The following is a 15410-nucleotide window of genomic DNA, read 5'->3' as shown; positions in this document are numbered from 1 at the left end:
AGGAGAGGAAGGCCCTCTATGAGGTGGATTGATTCAGTGACTGGGATAATTGGGATGGGAGTGTCAGAGACAGTGCAATTGGCACAGGACAGAGCGGAGTTTAGGGCTGTTGTACATAGGGTCGCTATGAGTCGCAGGTGACTTGATGGCACATAACAACAACAACAACTTCTAGCAGCTCTTCTAGCAATGAATATGAGATTCTGCATTCACAGATATTAAAAAATTGCCTTTCCTTCAGTGATTTTCACCTGCATGGAGCTTTGGTGGGATAGTCTGTAGGGGGCTGTACCCTTCACTGAAAAGCTGTGCCTCTCTGGGGATTTGAATCCAGCAGCTAACCCCAAGGGAGAAAGGTGGGCAGTTTCCTCCTGTGCAGTTTACAGCCTCTGAAAATCCACTAGACCGTCAGCTATAAGTCTATTCCAACTTGTGGGTAATGAGAGATTTTTTAGTTGTACTTCAATGGGGTAGTAAGTGACCTAAGAGGCATTCTGGGCACTGAAATATTTTGTGGTGTTTGAGTAATCGACCCAGCATACCATGTAATTCCTAGCCTATTTCCAAGTCTCTGATATCCCTAGCTCCTAAAGGAACTCTATTCTTCAGTGGTCTTCTCTTTTTTACAGGAGAATGCTACAGCACAATGCAGAGCAGGCAAGATGGCAACTTTTAGGAGGTACTCCATTAGTAGTCTTGCCTTGTTTTCCTATGTTGATCATTAAGTTTATTACCTCCAAAAGGACAAACACAGAAATAAATGGTAGTCTGAAACAACTATTTTTTGGGGGGGGGGAAAGGAATTCCTTTTTTAAAAAGACTGAGAACCATTTCCACACACTACCAATCACTTTCTCTTGCATTTTGTCTTGACATACCTTCTGAAACAGGTTCAGAGAAAAAAAAAATGAGGCCTCTAAGAATCAAATAGTATGTCAAAGATCAAGGAATACTTCACAGAGCTGGATTCGGCATTTGACCACAAGTCTTAGGACTTTAGATACCTCTCTGTACATCTGTCCATGCTTAGCACACTTTTACAATCGGGGAAAGGTCCTGCTAGAACTATTGTGGAGGGCGGATTGAAAGTAATCAAGTGCCTGTCACCTAAGTGAGCGCTGGCAAATTTAAGTAGAGGGAGAGTGACAAATGATTTCTGTATCCAACAACTTCACACCATCTCATTTGAACTTCCACCAATTCAGACATTCGAAGGATACAGGGTCTGTGCCTTCTTACATGAATGGAACAAAAATATTGCGTTAGATTTGATCAAGTGAACACTGCTACTTAAGGAAACAATATTGTTTAAGTCCAGGCGGAGTTTGTCACAGAGAAGAAAAGTACAAGAGCATTTTCTACAATAAAGTTTTAATTAGAAAGTGAAACAAGTTCCCAGGCTTTGGTAGTTTGGGAAAAGCTAGTAAGCCATTGCAGCCCAGGGCAGTAAGCAGGTTGGGAGAAGTCCCTTCATTTTAAAACAGCCAGACTGCCAAAACTTTCTAGTGCCCAAACCCTTCAGTATGAATGTTTTTAAATAGAGACTTCTGACGTCGTAAATGTCTGAAGTGGAGAAGGGTGAGGTGGGAGAGCTCGCCATCGGTCCTATTAATCCGAAGTAGGTGAGTGTGTACCCTTCAAACCAAGGGAGCTGCTGACATTGCCAGTGAATCCCGAGCGGAGTTGCCGAATGTCTGGCTCGCCGCCGCGCCTGGCCTTCTGGGAGTTGTAGTCCTGCGCCCGGCGCCCGGCGGGCAGACCTGGGCGGGCCAGGCCCCAGCTAGACTACAGCTCCCAGGAGGCCAGGCGCGGCGGCTGCCCGCCGGGCCGGGGCAGCTCGTGCACGGGGCGCGCGGGCCGCCGAGGGCTGCGGGGGCGCACGGCGGACCAGCCCGCTCTTCGCGTGCGCTCCGCGGTGTCCTCGCTCTCCGGCGGTGCTCGGACGCCCAGCGGGAGCCATGCAGGCAGAGTCGGGCATCGTGCCCGATTTCGAAGTCGGGGAGGAGTTTCATGAAGAGCCCAAGACCTATTACGAACTCAAAAGTCAGCCGCTCCAGAGCAGGTGAGCGGTGACAGCTGGGGGAGGCCGGGCGGCGCGGCAGCCCGCGGGCTCTGGGACAAGGACCCCGTGCCCTTGCCCGGGGCAGAGGGCGAGTTGCCCCGAGCTGAGGGGCTGAGTGCGGGGGCGGCCGCGAGAGTCCGGCGCGCGGGACCCTTTCCTCGGGGCGCGGGACCCTCCCCTAAGGGGGTGCGGGCTTTGCAGACGTGGGGGGCTGGGAGTTCCTGCCGGAGGTGGGGGTGGGGCGCGAGCCCAGGGTGCTGGCGCAGTGGGTGAGGGCACGCAGAGTTTGCGGGGCGCCCTTGGTCCGAGCATCGCCGTGGGCCGAGGGCTCGGGGAGCGGCCGTGGAGGGACCGGAACGCGACCCTGCCGGGCGACAGTAATGTTGGAGCCTCTTGTGCGAGCCCGCTCGGCCACCAGGTGAGCTTCCCCGCCCCCTCTCACCTGCCGCAGCCGGACGGCGGGGGCGGGACGCTTTGGCCAGGTGAGGTTCTCGGGGAGTCGTGCTGGTGCTGTTCAGATGCGCCCACCCTGGGAGACACCGCGGACAGCGGAAAGAAGCTGTCCGCCTTGGTATTGGGGGGTGTCTGCACGCCCCTTTGAGCGCCCTCCTCTTGTCTCTGACCTTCCTACTTTACTGAGCGAAATGGCTTTCTTTAGGGACTGGTCCCTCCTGGAAACATGTCAGAGGTACGTGCGACTGACTTGACTGGCTTGAGGAAGCTAATGAGAGATTTCTGGCAGTATTCCTGTTGTTTTGTAGCGTCGGAACCTACGGACGGACCTGCGGCAGATTTTCAGAGGCAGTAATCGCACGGGAAGAGATTGCCAATCCTTCGCCGTGGATGCGAACCCAGGCCTTCCTGGCGCGCCCCTTACCTGTTAGAGGCGCGCTTTTCATCCTCTGGACTCTTTAAAAGTTAGCAGGAGAGGAGTGGGGGGACCCGCTGGTCTGACACTGCACAGCCTCGCGCCACTGGGCAGTGCTCCCTTCTTTACACTTGCCTGTGGGGAAGTCGGTGTCCTCCTTTCTCCGTGCCCTGTGGCCATCCCAGCCTGGGACTTGTCATTTCCAGTTTTACTAAGAGTGAGCAAGGGGCGATGGTCTTTGTGATAGGTGCGTCTAGAATTGCACGTCCTCTGTGGGGCTCCTTAGCAGCCTGTCTGCCGCTGCCCCTGGACTTTGGAGGTAGGGGACAGGGCCCAGACAGCAGGGCCACTGGAGAGGGAGAGGGTCGGGAGTGTGCTGTACCTTCTATTATGGAGACATCGGAGCTGGTTCTTGCTCTGTGGCAAAGTGGGGCTTTGTTTCCTTGAGGCCTGTGGCCTGAGGACTTAGAAACACAGCTGGGGAGGAAAATGGAACCAAGCTCAGAACCAGGCTGCTGGCAGAGGCATCATCTCTGCAAATGCACAATGGAGATGGAAGGGAAGTGGCCTGTGCAGTTAGAAGCCTAAAGCCAACTGTAGTTAGTTGGTGTTTCTCTTCATAATGGTGGTTTTGTGTGTGAGCATAGATTGTGTGTGTTGGGGGCTGGGGGTGTGGTGATATTGTATGAAGGGTATTGTTGTTTCACTTGTCCAAGCTTTCTCTGCATTTGGCTGAAGGGACCGATGTGTTATGGGGCCAGCCATGCTTTTGCTACTATAAGCAAATACTCACATGGCCAGAAGGAGGGTGCAAGTATGTGCAGAGTCCTGAAAGAAATGAATTAACTGCTTTTGAACATTTTTGATGGTAGCTGATACATAACATTAAGTTAGTTTGAGACAGTGAAGCAAACGCCATCTGGAAAAAAACACAAACCAAAGTCATGTTTAAGGATTTGGGCATGTTCACTTATCAGGGGGCACGTCCTCCATGCCCAGTGAGAATGACGGGGATTGTGGGAAGGTGCGATTATGAGGACTTGAGAGTGATGCCTTCACATCTTACAGTAGAGACATCTGCAGGCAGCACTGGTTCAGAGGGAAGGCTCCACTAAAAAACTTGTCGCAGAACTTGTATTTGGAGCAGAGAGACACATGCTGTTTGAAGTAAACCAGTTAAATAAAATCTGTGAATAAATACTGGGGTTGGCAGAATTTCCCCATGCTGTTTTCCTCAGTTTTCTAATGTATTGACGTCTGCATCTGTTGTGCAGCTTTATGGGGGCTGCTTGGTGTTCAGGGACTTCCTGTACCTTTTTGCCTTTGGCCTTTGCCTAGGCTCCTCACTTTTTGTAGATCTTGGTTGGAAGAAGTTGAAGACTTCTGTATCTAGCCTCTCTTTCCATTGTATCTTTGGATTGTCCCTGTGGAATCCAGAATCAGCCCACTTTCACAATTCTTCTACTACCTAAGCCCCACAGACTCCCCAGATTATCACATCTGTCTTTTACCCACTGTCCTGCCTTACCTCCCATAAGTGGATTTCAGTATGGCAACTCCTGTATTCTTGGTCCTTAGCCAGTGGTGACATCTGGAGACATTTGTGGTTGTCATATAGCATGGGGTAGAGGGTATTGTACAGTGCACAGTGATACCTCTGCACAGCAGAAGCACAGGGTCTAGGTGGTCAGAGTACTGAGGTTCTCTGAGAAAACCTGCACTGACTAAGTTATTCTGTATTCAGAACACTCCAATGGACCTGCTGGTTTGAGAGTAAAACTCAAGTTCTTAAATGGCACATGGCAGCCTGCAGGGCGGCTCCCTGGCCATGCTGCTGTCCCTCTCCAGTTCCTTCTGTTCCAGGTAGGCTGGTCTCCTTGCTCTTCCTAGGGCACTCTTGGTCTCTCCTCCTCAGGGCCTTTGTATGCTGCACTTGCTGATGCCCCTTCACCTGCCTGGACCATGCTGTTTACAATTGCTGTTCCTCAGCAGTCTCCATCTGATTTGCCCTACTTTATTCCCTTCCGTAGTACTGAGTCACTAACACTCTGTATTATTTGTCAATATATTATGCTTAATATATGTTCTTTCTCTCTAGGGTATGAGCTTCATGCAGTTGGGATTGTCTGCAAATCCTAGAACAAGGTCTTCCACTTTGACATCATTGACATTTGGTCCTGGCTAATTCCTTGTTGTATGCTTGTATTAGTGTGTTCTTTTGCTCTGCAAGATGTTTACCCGTGTCGTTGGCCAGTACCTGCAAGAGGCCCTGTGACCCTTCTCCATCCACTGTTGTGACAAAAAGTGTCTCCAGACATTGCCAAATGTCCCCTTGATGCAAAGCCTCCCTGTTTCAGAGCCGCTGGCCTAGAACAATGCCTGACACACAGAGGGCTCAGTGCCTGGTTGTTCTTTGCATATGCATTGCTTCCCCATTAGGATACAACTTTGAGGAGGATGTTTGGTTTGGTACTTAACATTGTGCTTTTAGAATAGATATCCACTGGGACCTCTACGCAGGGGAACGTGTATGCTCTTTGTTCAGCCTGTATCTTTACTATTTCTTGAGAGAAGACAGGTCTCGTTTATAGCCTAGACCTCCTTGCCTTTGGGATGTGAAGTTGCTAGCTTTAGATTATGTGAACCACATTTTTGTCCTGTTTACTGGCACAGTTGTGTCATGAGAGGCACACATTGAGAGCTATTACTGGGTACTATCAAATCAAATTTGATCTGAACACGTTGGCTTTTTTGACGGTGATCTGTGTGGTAGGAGAATGCCAGGCTCTCCCACTTTGGCTTGAACCACCACCTTTTGGTTAGCAGCCAATGTGTTCATTGTTTGTGCCACCAGCCTTCTGTAGGAGAAAAGACTAAATGAAGAATTGTTTGTACTTTGGATCCCTCAACAAGCGTTTAAAAACCTTTGTGAACTCACAGTGAGTTCTAAATGGCGCTGGAGATCAAGAATGAGCCCAGAATTTACACATCAGCCCTGTTATTGAAGCTAATTTGGAACTGAATGAGCTCCTCCCAGTGAAGGAACTTCCGGTATGTCTCTTTTGGCCTTAAAGCAACATTTTGAAACATGGTATCATCCTTGAGCCATATGGTTCTTTCCTTCCCTCTCCTGGGTGCTGTATTCTGTGGCTTTAGTGGCTTATACAGATATCCTGGACACATTTGAGTACCAGTCTGATTTCATTCTCCTTTCCTGCCACATTTTTTAATATTACCTTAGACAGCTGTTATTTAGTTATCTGCAAATTAGAAATAGGAATAAAATAGATATTACGTTTATAGTGGCAAGGCAGAATCAAGCGTAGTTCCCCAAAGTGGATTCTTAGAGGTCTCTGGTGAAGTTTTTGGAGTTCTGTGCTAATATTTATTCTGAAATTTTTATTCCTTTGATAATAGTAGAAGTCCACTTTTTTATGAAAAGATACTGTTCTTGGCAAAACAAAACCATTTTTTCCCCCATTTGAAAAGTTCTTTGGACTTTTCTGGTCTGTCTAGTCAGGAGATCCAATCAGCATGAAGATTAAGACCAATTCTGATCTTATCATTTGCTCCTAACCTGCTAGACCACCTTGCAAAGCCTGCTGACTTTGAACTTCACTTTTCTTCATCTGGTAAATGGAGCTTTGCCTCATAGTGGTTCTAAGGATATTAACTAAGTGTAGAAAGGTCCTAAAATGATGCTTGACACATAGTTGTTTTCATGTACTGTTGAGTCATTTGTGACTCCCAGTGATCCTATGCACAATAGCTCCAAACCCTCCCCTATCCTGAGCCTGTCTCATTGTTTCTGACACACCTATTCCCATTACACCAGTTACTGTGTCAGTCCATCTTATCCAGGGTCTTCTTACTCCTTCACAACCTTGCTATCTTTCTAAGCATAATTCCTTCTCCAAAGAGAAGGCCCTCTTGGCAACATGGCAAAAGTGTGTGAGACAGAACTTCAAAATCCTTGCCTCCAAGGGGAAATTTGTTTTCACCCTCTCCTGGACAGATATATTTTTTTTCTCTTGGTAGTCCGTAGTATGTTCAGTATTATTCTCCAGCACTGTAACACAATGGATCTTTCCCGCCCCCCCCCCCCTCCTTAGTCATTATCCAACTCTCTGATGCATAAAAAGTAATTGCCAAGACCATGGCCTGGATCAGGTACACCTTAGTCTCTAGGCTGACATTGTTGCTCTCCAGCACTCTGGAGAGATCCCTGACAGCAAATTTTCCTAGTGCAGTTCATCTTTTGATTTTTCCAATTATAGGTGCCAAGAGTGTTGATTGTGGAAATAAGCAACCTGAAATTATTAACAATCTCAGACTTTAATCCATCTATCATCATGCTGCCAATTGGCCTACTGGTGAGAATCTTGATATTGAGATTCTAATCATATTGAAGACTGCAGTTCTTGATGTGCTGCAGCAAATACTTCGGTCCTCTTCGGTTTTGGCAAGCAGGGTTTCGTGCAGGTTGTTGAAGAACCTTCCTCCAGTCCTGATGCTACATTCCTCCTCATAAAGTCCAGCCTCCTGAACTTTCTGTTCTGTACATAGATTGAAAAAGGTCCTGAGAAAGGACACATTCCTGTCTTGATTTTGAGCCTTGATTTTTTCCTTGCTCTGTTCTGACGCCTGCTTCCTGGTCCGAGTATAGGTTTCGCATGAACACAGTTACGTGTTCTGGGATTCCCATTCTTAATGTTAGTTACAATTTGTTGTGATCCATACAGTCAAATACCTTTGAATAGTCAATAATACACAGATAGACCTTCCTCTGGTACTCTCTTCTTTTAGCCAAGATCTAGCTGACATTTACAGTGATGTCCCTAGTGCCACGGCCTCTTCTAAACCCAGTTTGTGTTTCTAGTAGTTATCTGTTGATGTACTGTTTCAGCTATTTTTGGATAATCTTCCCAAGATTTTACTTACTTGTGGTAATAGTAATATTGTTGGATAATTCCCACATTATATTGGGTCAGTTTTTCTTGGTATGGGAATAAATATGGATCTCTTCCAGTCAGTTGGCTAGGATCATCTTGGCACAGCTTGATGAACACATTCAAGCCTGCATCTATTTTTTGAAATATGTCAATTGGTATGCCATCAGTTTGGCACATAGTTAGCTCTTAGTAAGTAAATGTGACTATTGTTTGTTTGGGTTTTTTTTTAATGTTTAACAGTGAATCTTGATATTGCTATTCAGGAAAGTAATTTTATTTGCTGGCTTCTACCTTTCTTCTCTAAGGTAAACATTGTACAGTGAGATTCCTCTAATTTCAGTATACTCTGCTTTTGCTGAGTATCTCCCTGATACATTTTTGCATTTTAGATTTTTGATTGAACTTATAACATTCTTTTAGATGTATAAAAATGGCAATTTTGCTGTCAAGATATATGTAAAAGTTGACATTCAGCACTTATTTGCGGAATCTCGTAATAGGCCATGAAGTTAGAACTGACTCATAGTCTGTATGGAATTGTTTGAGACCATTTATTGAGGAGATATATATGGGCTTCTGTTACAGATTTAATGTGTAAACAGAAACACAATCTTTGTAGCATTTGCATCATAATAAAATCCAATAGTGATATTATTTATAATTTTAAAAACACAATGCAGATATGTTTATGACAGAAATTACCATGTTGTTGTTGTTGTTAAGTGCCGTCGAGTTGTAGGAGACTCGTAGCGACCCTATGAAGGAGAGTCCTCAACTCTTGGGTGCCTTTCATCCTCTTTCCATAGGGTTTCTGGAGTTATTTTAAGTATTTAGGCTATCCAGGATAATTTTTCCTTGAGTCTTGAATGGATATATTTTTATTCTCATTTGAGAGATAAGGATACTGAGGCATAGTAGGTGGTGGGGCCTGGATTTCAATTGTGTCAGTCAGGCCCAGCTCCTTTGTTCTTGTCCACTAGTCTGTGTACGCCTGTGCTCCACTGTGGGGCATTCAAAGATGTGTGCCTTCTCCAGAACTCCCAGTACTCAGGCTCAACTCCTGGCTGACTCAGCACTGTGTTTCCTTGTGGACTTGAAGCTTCAGTGAGGCATGACCTTGGGGTTAACAGTTCAGCTCGCTGACCACCCCCTAGAGTAGTGCTGAGGGACTGTGGGATGAAGGGATGAGAACATGTGGATCCAGATGACCATACAAGGCAGTGGGATCACCTGGGGAGAGATGCTTCAGCGATAGGACTGTGACAGTGGAAAGGAAGTTGGAGGAACCGTTTTGAGGATGAATAAGAGTGTTTGGTTTTGGTCTTGAAGATTAAGCACTGACCTCCATGTTTTCCTACAACATTGAATAAAACGTTAGATGCCTTGGGGGGACATAGTCCTAAGGTAGAGCTTGAAGGTTTTTGTTTTTTTAGAGAAGTCAAAAGGTTATAATTCGGGTTAGCAGCAAGATAAAATCACTCAATACGGACATCTTTCAGAATGTGCTCACAGGTGCCCCAGCCTTGAGCCTCACTTTAGGCCAGTGTATCAAAGTTCTCAGTTGAGCCAATTATATTTCTCCCTGTCCACCCCCAGTTGTCTAACAAACTCTTTGGACAAAAACTCCTAGGTCTTTTTCCACAAGATGCCAGTCCCAAGGTCCACTCAGTGTCGTGTCGGGTCTCTGGTTCTCTGCTGTAGCTGCTATGGCTGCTCCCTTAAGTCCTGGTCTGACTGGTGTTAAGAATCTCAGATTCCAAAGGACACTTTGCATTCTTTTGCTGCTTCTTTGCTGGTGGTGGATCTGCTCAATTTAATGACAAAACCAGCCATTATGGACTGGCAAGATTAGCCAATCCTCTTTTTTTTTTTTTTTTTTTTAAATTATTTTCTACTAGTTTATTATGGAGACGGTGGCCATGTTCTCCCAGGTTTGCTCGGCCCAGGGTTGCTATGGCTCTGTTGCCAGAGAGAGCATGGTGCTGTTTGGGCGGGTGTTGTGGCAGTTTTCGGACAAGAAGGTCTACTCTGCCTCCAGGAGCCAGGCAAGCCAGGCTTGGCCTAGGGTTTAAGGAGGCAGCAGAGGGCTTCAAGCCCGGCAGGAGAAGAGGGGAGAGACTGTGGCCAAGTTCTCCCAGGTTTGTGAGGCTGAACACTGTGACACTAATGTGTCAAATGCATTAATGGTTGGCTACCCAATGCGGACAGAGAGTGGGGTGGAGCTCCCCCGTTAAAACAACCTTGAAAGGAGGAGTGGCATCCACTTCCCTAATAGCTTGCCTCCAGAAACCCTATGAACCTGGAGAGAGGATGAAAGGCATCCAAGCGTTGAGGACTCCTTCATAGGGTCTCTGTGAGTCGCCCAAGGCACTTAACAACAACAACAACAACAACTAGTTTATTTACAAAACTTGAATACATTGTTTTCAAGAACAAATTCATTCAATAGCTAGAAGGTAATGGGATACCTACAGAAAGTTGAAAGATAACAATTTACAGCCAAGGATCGTATATGCAGCGAAGCTCTCTGTGAAATTTGAAGGGGAAATTAGATTCTTTGCAGAAAAGAAGGACCTTAAGGAACTTGTGAAAACAAGACCAAAACTATAAGAAATTTTAAGTGAAGTCCTACACACAGAGATGCCAGAAGTGAATGGGCCATAGTAACTGGAAACAACAGAAGAAGAAACATGCAAAATGGCAAAAGTAAAACTTGGCCTGACAATGATCACACTTAATGTGAATGGACTAAATGCACCAGTTAAGAGAAAAAGAGTAGCAGAATGGATGAAGAAACAAAGCCCATTGATATGTTGCCTGCAAGAGACACCTCTTAAGAAGGTTTTTATTTTTCTGTTTAATCTTCTAACCAAAGTCTTAGGTTTCTCTTATGCTCTGTGGTCTGCTTGCAGTGCTAGAGAGATAGGGACAGGTTTGGAAGAGGCTGTGTTTAAATTCTCTGCCACCAGGCAGGCTTGGGCCTTCATGTGGCTTTTTTGTTTAGTTGTGTTTCTGTGGAAACTCTTGGCCTCTTGGAGTCTCAGTCCAGAGCAGCAGTAGACCTATTTCTGTAGTTCGATTGTTGCCATTATCTGCTGTCTATTGCTGGTTCATGGCATCCTCACCTGCAAAGGGGAGACACAGGGCCCGGCAGTGCTGTCCGCAGGGCCACCAGTGTGAGGTCATTGTGTTTGCTGGGCTCCCTGTCTCACCAAGGATCTTCTTGCTGGCCTGTGTCACCAAACAAAACATCTTGCTGCACTTGAGCCTCCTGATGATGTTGCAGAAGGAAGCTCATCAGACTGTGTTCTCTTGTCATCTGTCATGTTTTCATTAGGTGTTCACCAGGCCTTTCTCCCCAGTGTGTGTGAGTCTGGGAGCTCTGTGCACTGTGGTGACATGCAGGTGTTTGCAACGCTGGAAGACCAGAACCTGGAATCACAGCAACACATAGGTTGCTACAATATGACAGACTTGTAGCTAGGTAGAGGCTGGGGCTGGTAGAAGGTTTAAATGAAGATAAAATGTGGGAAAAAAATAACTAGCATGCAACCTAGTACATATTAGAAAGTAATATCAATTCCTTCTTACAGAATTTTATCCTCTCCACCACCACCCCCAACAATTGTTAAAACATATGTAGAGTCAAGTATTTGAAGCGAAATTGAGGTGCTTCCATCCTGGCAGATGTTTGCATCTGATTATGTAAATTAGTTTTGTGGTATAATTAGATTGAAAACTTGATTAAAATGGGATCCTAAGTGTTTTGTGTATTATTGGAGATTTCCTTTCCCAGTTATTGCTATATATGGAATTTATTTAAGTGCACGTGTACGTTTTCATTTTATTTGCATTCTGGTGTGCAGTTTGCACAGGCTGATGTTTATATCTGCTCCAGTTGTGCAAGAAGTGGAAAATATCCTTTTTTTAGAACAGGTCACATGTGCATACTGTCAGGAGTAGGACCTCAGTGTAAAAAAATGTATCTTGGGACAAATCAAAGTTACTAAATTCCCCCTCCAACTGCTTTCTTTCAGAACTGGCAGTATTAGGATAAATAACAAGGGGGGGGGGATCCTTGACTTATATGTATATTTTTTTTCTTTTTTCTGTTTCCAAGGACACCAAGCAAGAGTTTTATTTGTTTTGTGTCTTAAGTAGAAAATGTACTTTGCTGTGTGTGGTTTGTCCGATCAAAGTAAATTGTAAAAATGTGCTTGACTAAACTCCAGATAGGCATTATTTTGAGAAAATAATCAGGACAGGTCAAAGATATTAAATGTGGTCACCTCAGCTTTTTGAGATTGTCAGGACAAGTTTTCAGTTTGTAAAGGGGTTTGTGAGTCTAGTGGATGTTCTGCCCTTTGAAAACAAGCAGTTATACCATGACACCAGATTCCATTCTTCTGGACACAGAAGAGGGAGAGCAGCAGGCAGGCCTTGGTTTTCTCCTGAAATCCATTTACACCTCCCCCATTCTGATGCCTGAGGATTTTGGGAGGAGGACTCGATTAGTTCTTCTCTGTAAAAGTCTATTTTTCTAGTTTTTAAACGAGAATATTTGTTGTGTTTTTGGTGCATATTGACCTGGCAAACCAGGTTCTCAGTGAACACTTACCACACTGTTTATTCAGTGATATTGGTTATAATTCTTGTAGTGTGTTAACTTTCTCATTACCCATCTGCATGTTTCAATTTCTAGAGATCTGGTTTTCAGCTTCTAGTAATCTGGTTTCGTGAACACTTATTTTTGCTGTCTGTTTGGTCTCCTGTAGATGACTTCTAAAGTTGCACAGCCAGTGATGACTCTTTATTTTAACGAATCATTCTGTTATAGGAAGACCACAAGTAATTGTAGATTCAGTTTCAGACCTCTTCAGTAAAAGAATATTGTTATGAAATGAGCCAGGAGATGGTTTGGTTTCCCAGTGTACCTGAAAGTTATACTTACACCACACTGTAGTCTGTGAGGTGTGAAAAATAGCATGAGGACAAAGTTTGAGGTACTTTGAAAGTGACCAGTCTGTGACCCACAGCACTCTGTAGGAAAATGATGCTGCTTGACTTGATTATGTGAGGTTGCTGCGCACCTTTCCTTTTGAGAAACGTGATGTCCGCAAAGTGCAGTAAGGAGAAGCTCAGCGAAAGGAAGAGGGCTTGCCCTGGGCTGAAAGGTCTCCTCAATGGTGTGGGTTCGAGGTTTATGTGATGTCTTGGAGGTAGACTTGGGGAGTGTCTGATTTTCAGCTTGCCCAGAAAGTTAGGACTTTGGAAGAAATCAAGTGTTTGGCTGTATTTTTCTCCCTTTCTGTTGAGATCCACCTGTTGTATCCCTCATCAGAGTGGTGCTTAGTGGCCACTAGTCACCATCTAATTCTTTCTTGGTTGGATTCTTAAACATGCTTACTTATTTTTAGTTTTTTACCATCTTGAATGCTTAATGCCTGAAGCAAAGAATAAGCAAGCAATCTGACTTTTTGTGTGCTCAGACAAGACTTGAATCTTGAGATTCAGAACGGTGATGTCTTGTCTTCAGTGGCCACCTTTTCTGGTGATTCCCAAGCCCTGGGCCCTGTGTAGTATGCCACAGATGCTATCCCACTGGCTGTTTTGCATCTGAACTGGAAGTCAAGTTGAATTGGCAGAAAAAGAGGCTTTGTTTTGGAGGGGTGGCATAGAGGTGATGTAAAACAGACAGGAAAGTAAATGGTACCTGGAAATGAGGACTCTGGCCATCCTTTCTTGAGTCTTCAGGTGGTGTGGATGGTTAACACGCTAGGCTGCCCACTGAGAGGTTGGAGGTGTGAAGCTACTCAGATACATCTTTGGAGAAAGGCCTAGAGCTCTGCTTCCCTAAAAACCACCCTTTGAGTTGGCAGGAGCGGATTGCAACTGATGATGTTCCCCAATATATGCTTCGAGCACTTCCTTCGGTGACTTTAAGCAGAAGCAGACTTTGGGGTCAGAAGGACTTTATTTGCTTTCCCTCTTCCTTTCTTTCCTCCCTTTTTTCTCCTTCACTTTTCCCAACTGTTTAAAACTAAGTAGCTTGAATGTGTCAGGCTTTGTGAGGATCATGTCTGTTTAGTTAAAATGTCAAACTAGACAAGCATGAGACTTAAGTGCTTTTTACATTTAGAGTTGTAGAAATGGTTAATAAAGAACCAAATAACTAGGTGAATGAGAAGGTTTTTCATAATGTGCTAGGAAAACATAAGAGTCCTGGTGGCATGGTGTTAAGCACTTTGGCTGTTAACTGAAAGGTCATTAGTTCAAATCTGCCAGCCACTCTTTAGGAACCAGCTGAAGGAATCTGCTTTGTTCAGATTCACAACCCTGGAAACCCTGGCAAACAGTTCCCTCTTACAGTGTCATTGTGACAGTCAACTTGACAGAGATGGGCTATGAAAATGAAATGGCCAGCATGTTGATTGAGTCTGACTTGGATAGGAGGGACCTTGGTCAAATGAGATCAAGAAAGATCTCATGAAGGATGTAATTTTTAGCTAAAGCCTCAATGTCCAGCATGAATGTACAAATCTTGGTGCTACCTTTCACTAGCTGTGTGATTTTGAGCAAGTTGTCTAACTTTTCTGAACCTTGGATCTTGAATCTGAAAAGGGGTTGCGTAAGTCTGTTTAAAAGTTGAAAGATAGTGGGTATCCAAGATGGCGGCGGAGGCAGAGACAGCGTGGTGAGCTGCGGGAACAGCGAACCACTTAAAGCAGGGCCATTATGGCCTTCTACAGACTTCGGCTTATTGATAATTGAACATTTAAACAGTTGATGACTGGCCCTCAGTGAAGATCGAGGCTCAACAACAGGAATTCAAGGATTCCCAAGGAGGAATGGGTGAGTCTCGTGGCTCTCAACCCCCTCCTGCAGAGCCTTTGCCACTGCAGCTCCATGAGGCTTCCACAACCGGAACCAATGGATTCCCTCACCCAGGATGGATGCTGGGCACCGGTCCTCCTCAAGACTGGTGCAGTGAATTCACCACACTGCCGCAAGGTGGACTTGTGCTGGAGAGAATTCTTGGAGCCAGCATGGCGGCAGTGGGGAAAGCGGGCACCCGTGCGGCTGGGGGGGGGGGCGCTCCCCCAATGGCCACCTGCACTTGGGTGGGGGACACGTGCCCCGCTGGCCGCCTGCATAGGAGGTGGGGGATGGGATGCATGCCCGTCATCTGCAGGTTTGGGTTTCCTTGGACAGGCCAAAGAAGATGATTACCTATACAATGGATTGCTGAAAGTCACTGTGAGTCTGATGACTTTAACAGTGGCGGCATGCACAAGAGGACCGACATCCTAAATGCACCACATATTTTGTTCTGTTGAATGCTTCTGCCAAAAGATGGTTAGATCTGGGGGGAGTCTGTTCACAATTCTCAGGTTCCCTTTATCATATATAAAGGGGGAGGGCAGTGACACCTACTTCAAAATATAGTATGACAACTTATGGGGGGGGGGTAAAAGTGACAGTGCTGGAATTGGAGACACTATCCCTGACCACAGAGTCCTCAGTCAGG

At 45.5% G+C, this 15410-nt stretch overlaps 1 protein-coding gene across 2 annotated transcripts in view; it reads left to right on the top strand.

The window, feature by feature from the left end:
* Positions 1–1873: 1873 nt before the first annotated feature.
* MITF (microphthalmia-associated transcription factor) overlaps positions 1874–15410 on the top strand; it is a 407075-nt gene continuing 393538 nt past the window's right edge. Inside the window, exon 1 of one of the 2 annotated variants that reach the window (XM_006895939.1) lies at positions 1874–2062. In XM_006895939.1, coding sequence (XP_006896001.1) covers positions 1959–2062 — 104 coding nt within the window. In that variant the 5' untranslated portion in view covers positions 1874–1958. The remainder of the gene's footprint in view (positions 2063–15410) is intronic. The other variant, XM_006895938.1, reaches the window with a different exon arrangement.

Source organism: Elephantulus edwardii, unplaced genomic scaffold (genome assembly GCF_000299155.1).
Source record: "Elephantulus edwardii isolate Elephantulus edwardi_28Jun2011 unplaced genomic scaffold, EleEdw1.0 scaffold00177, whole genome shotgun sequence".
Taxonomy (NCBI): domain Eukaryota; kingdom Metazoa; phylum Chordata; class Mammalia; order Macroscelidea; family Macroscelididae; genus Elephantulus; species Elephantulus edwardii.
This window is presented reverse-complemented; position numbering and strand designations above follow the sequence as displayed.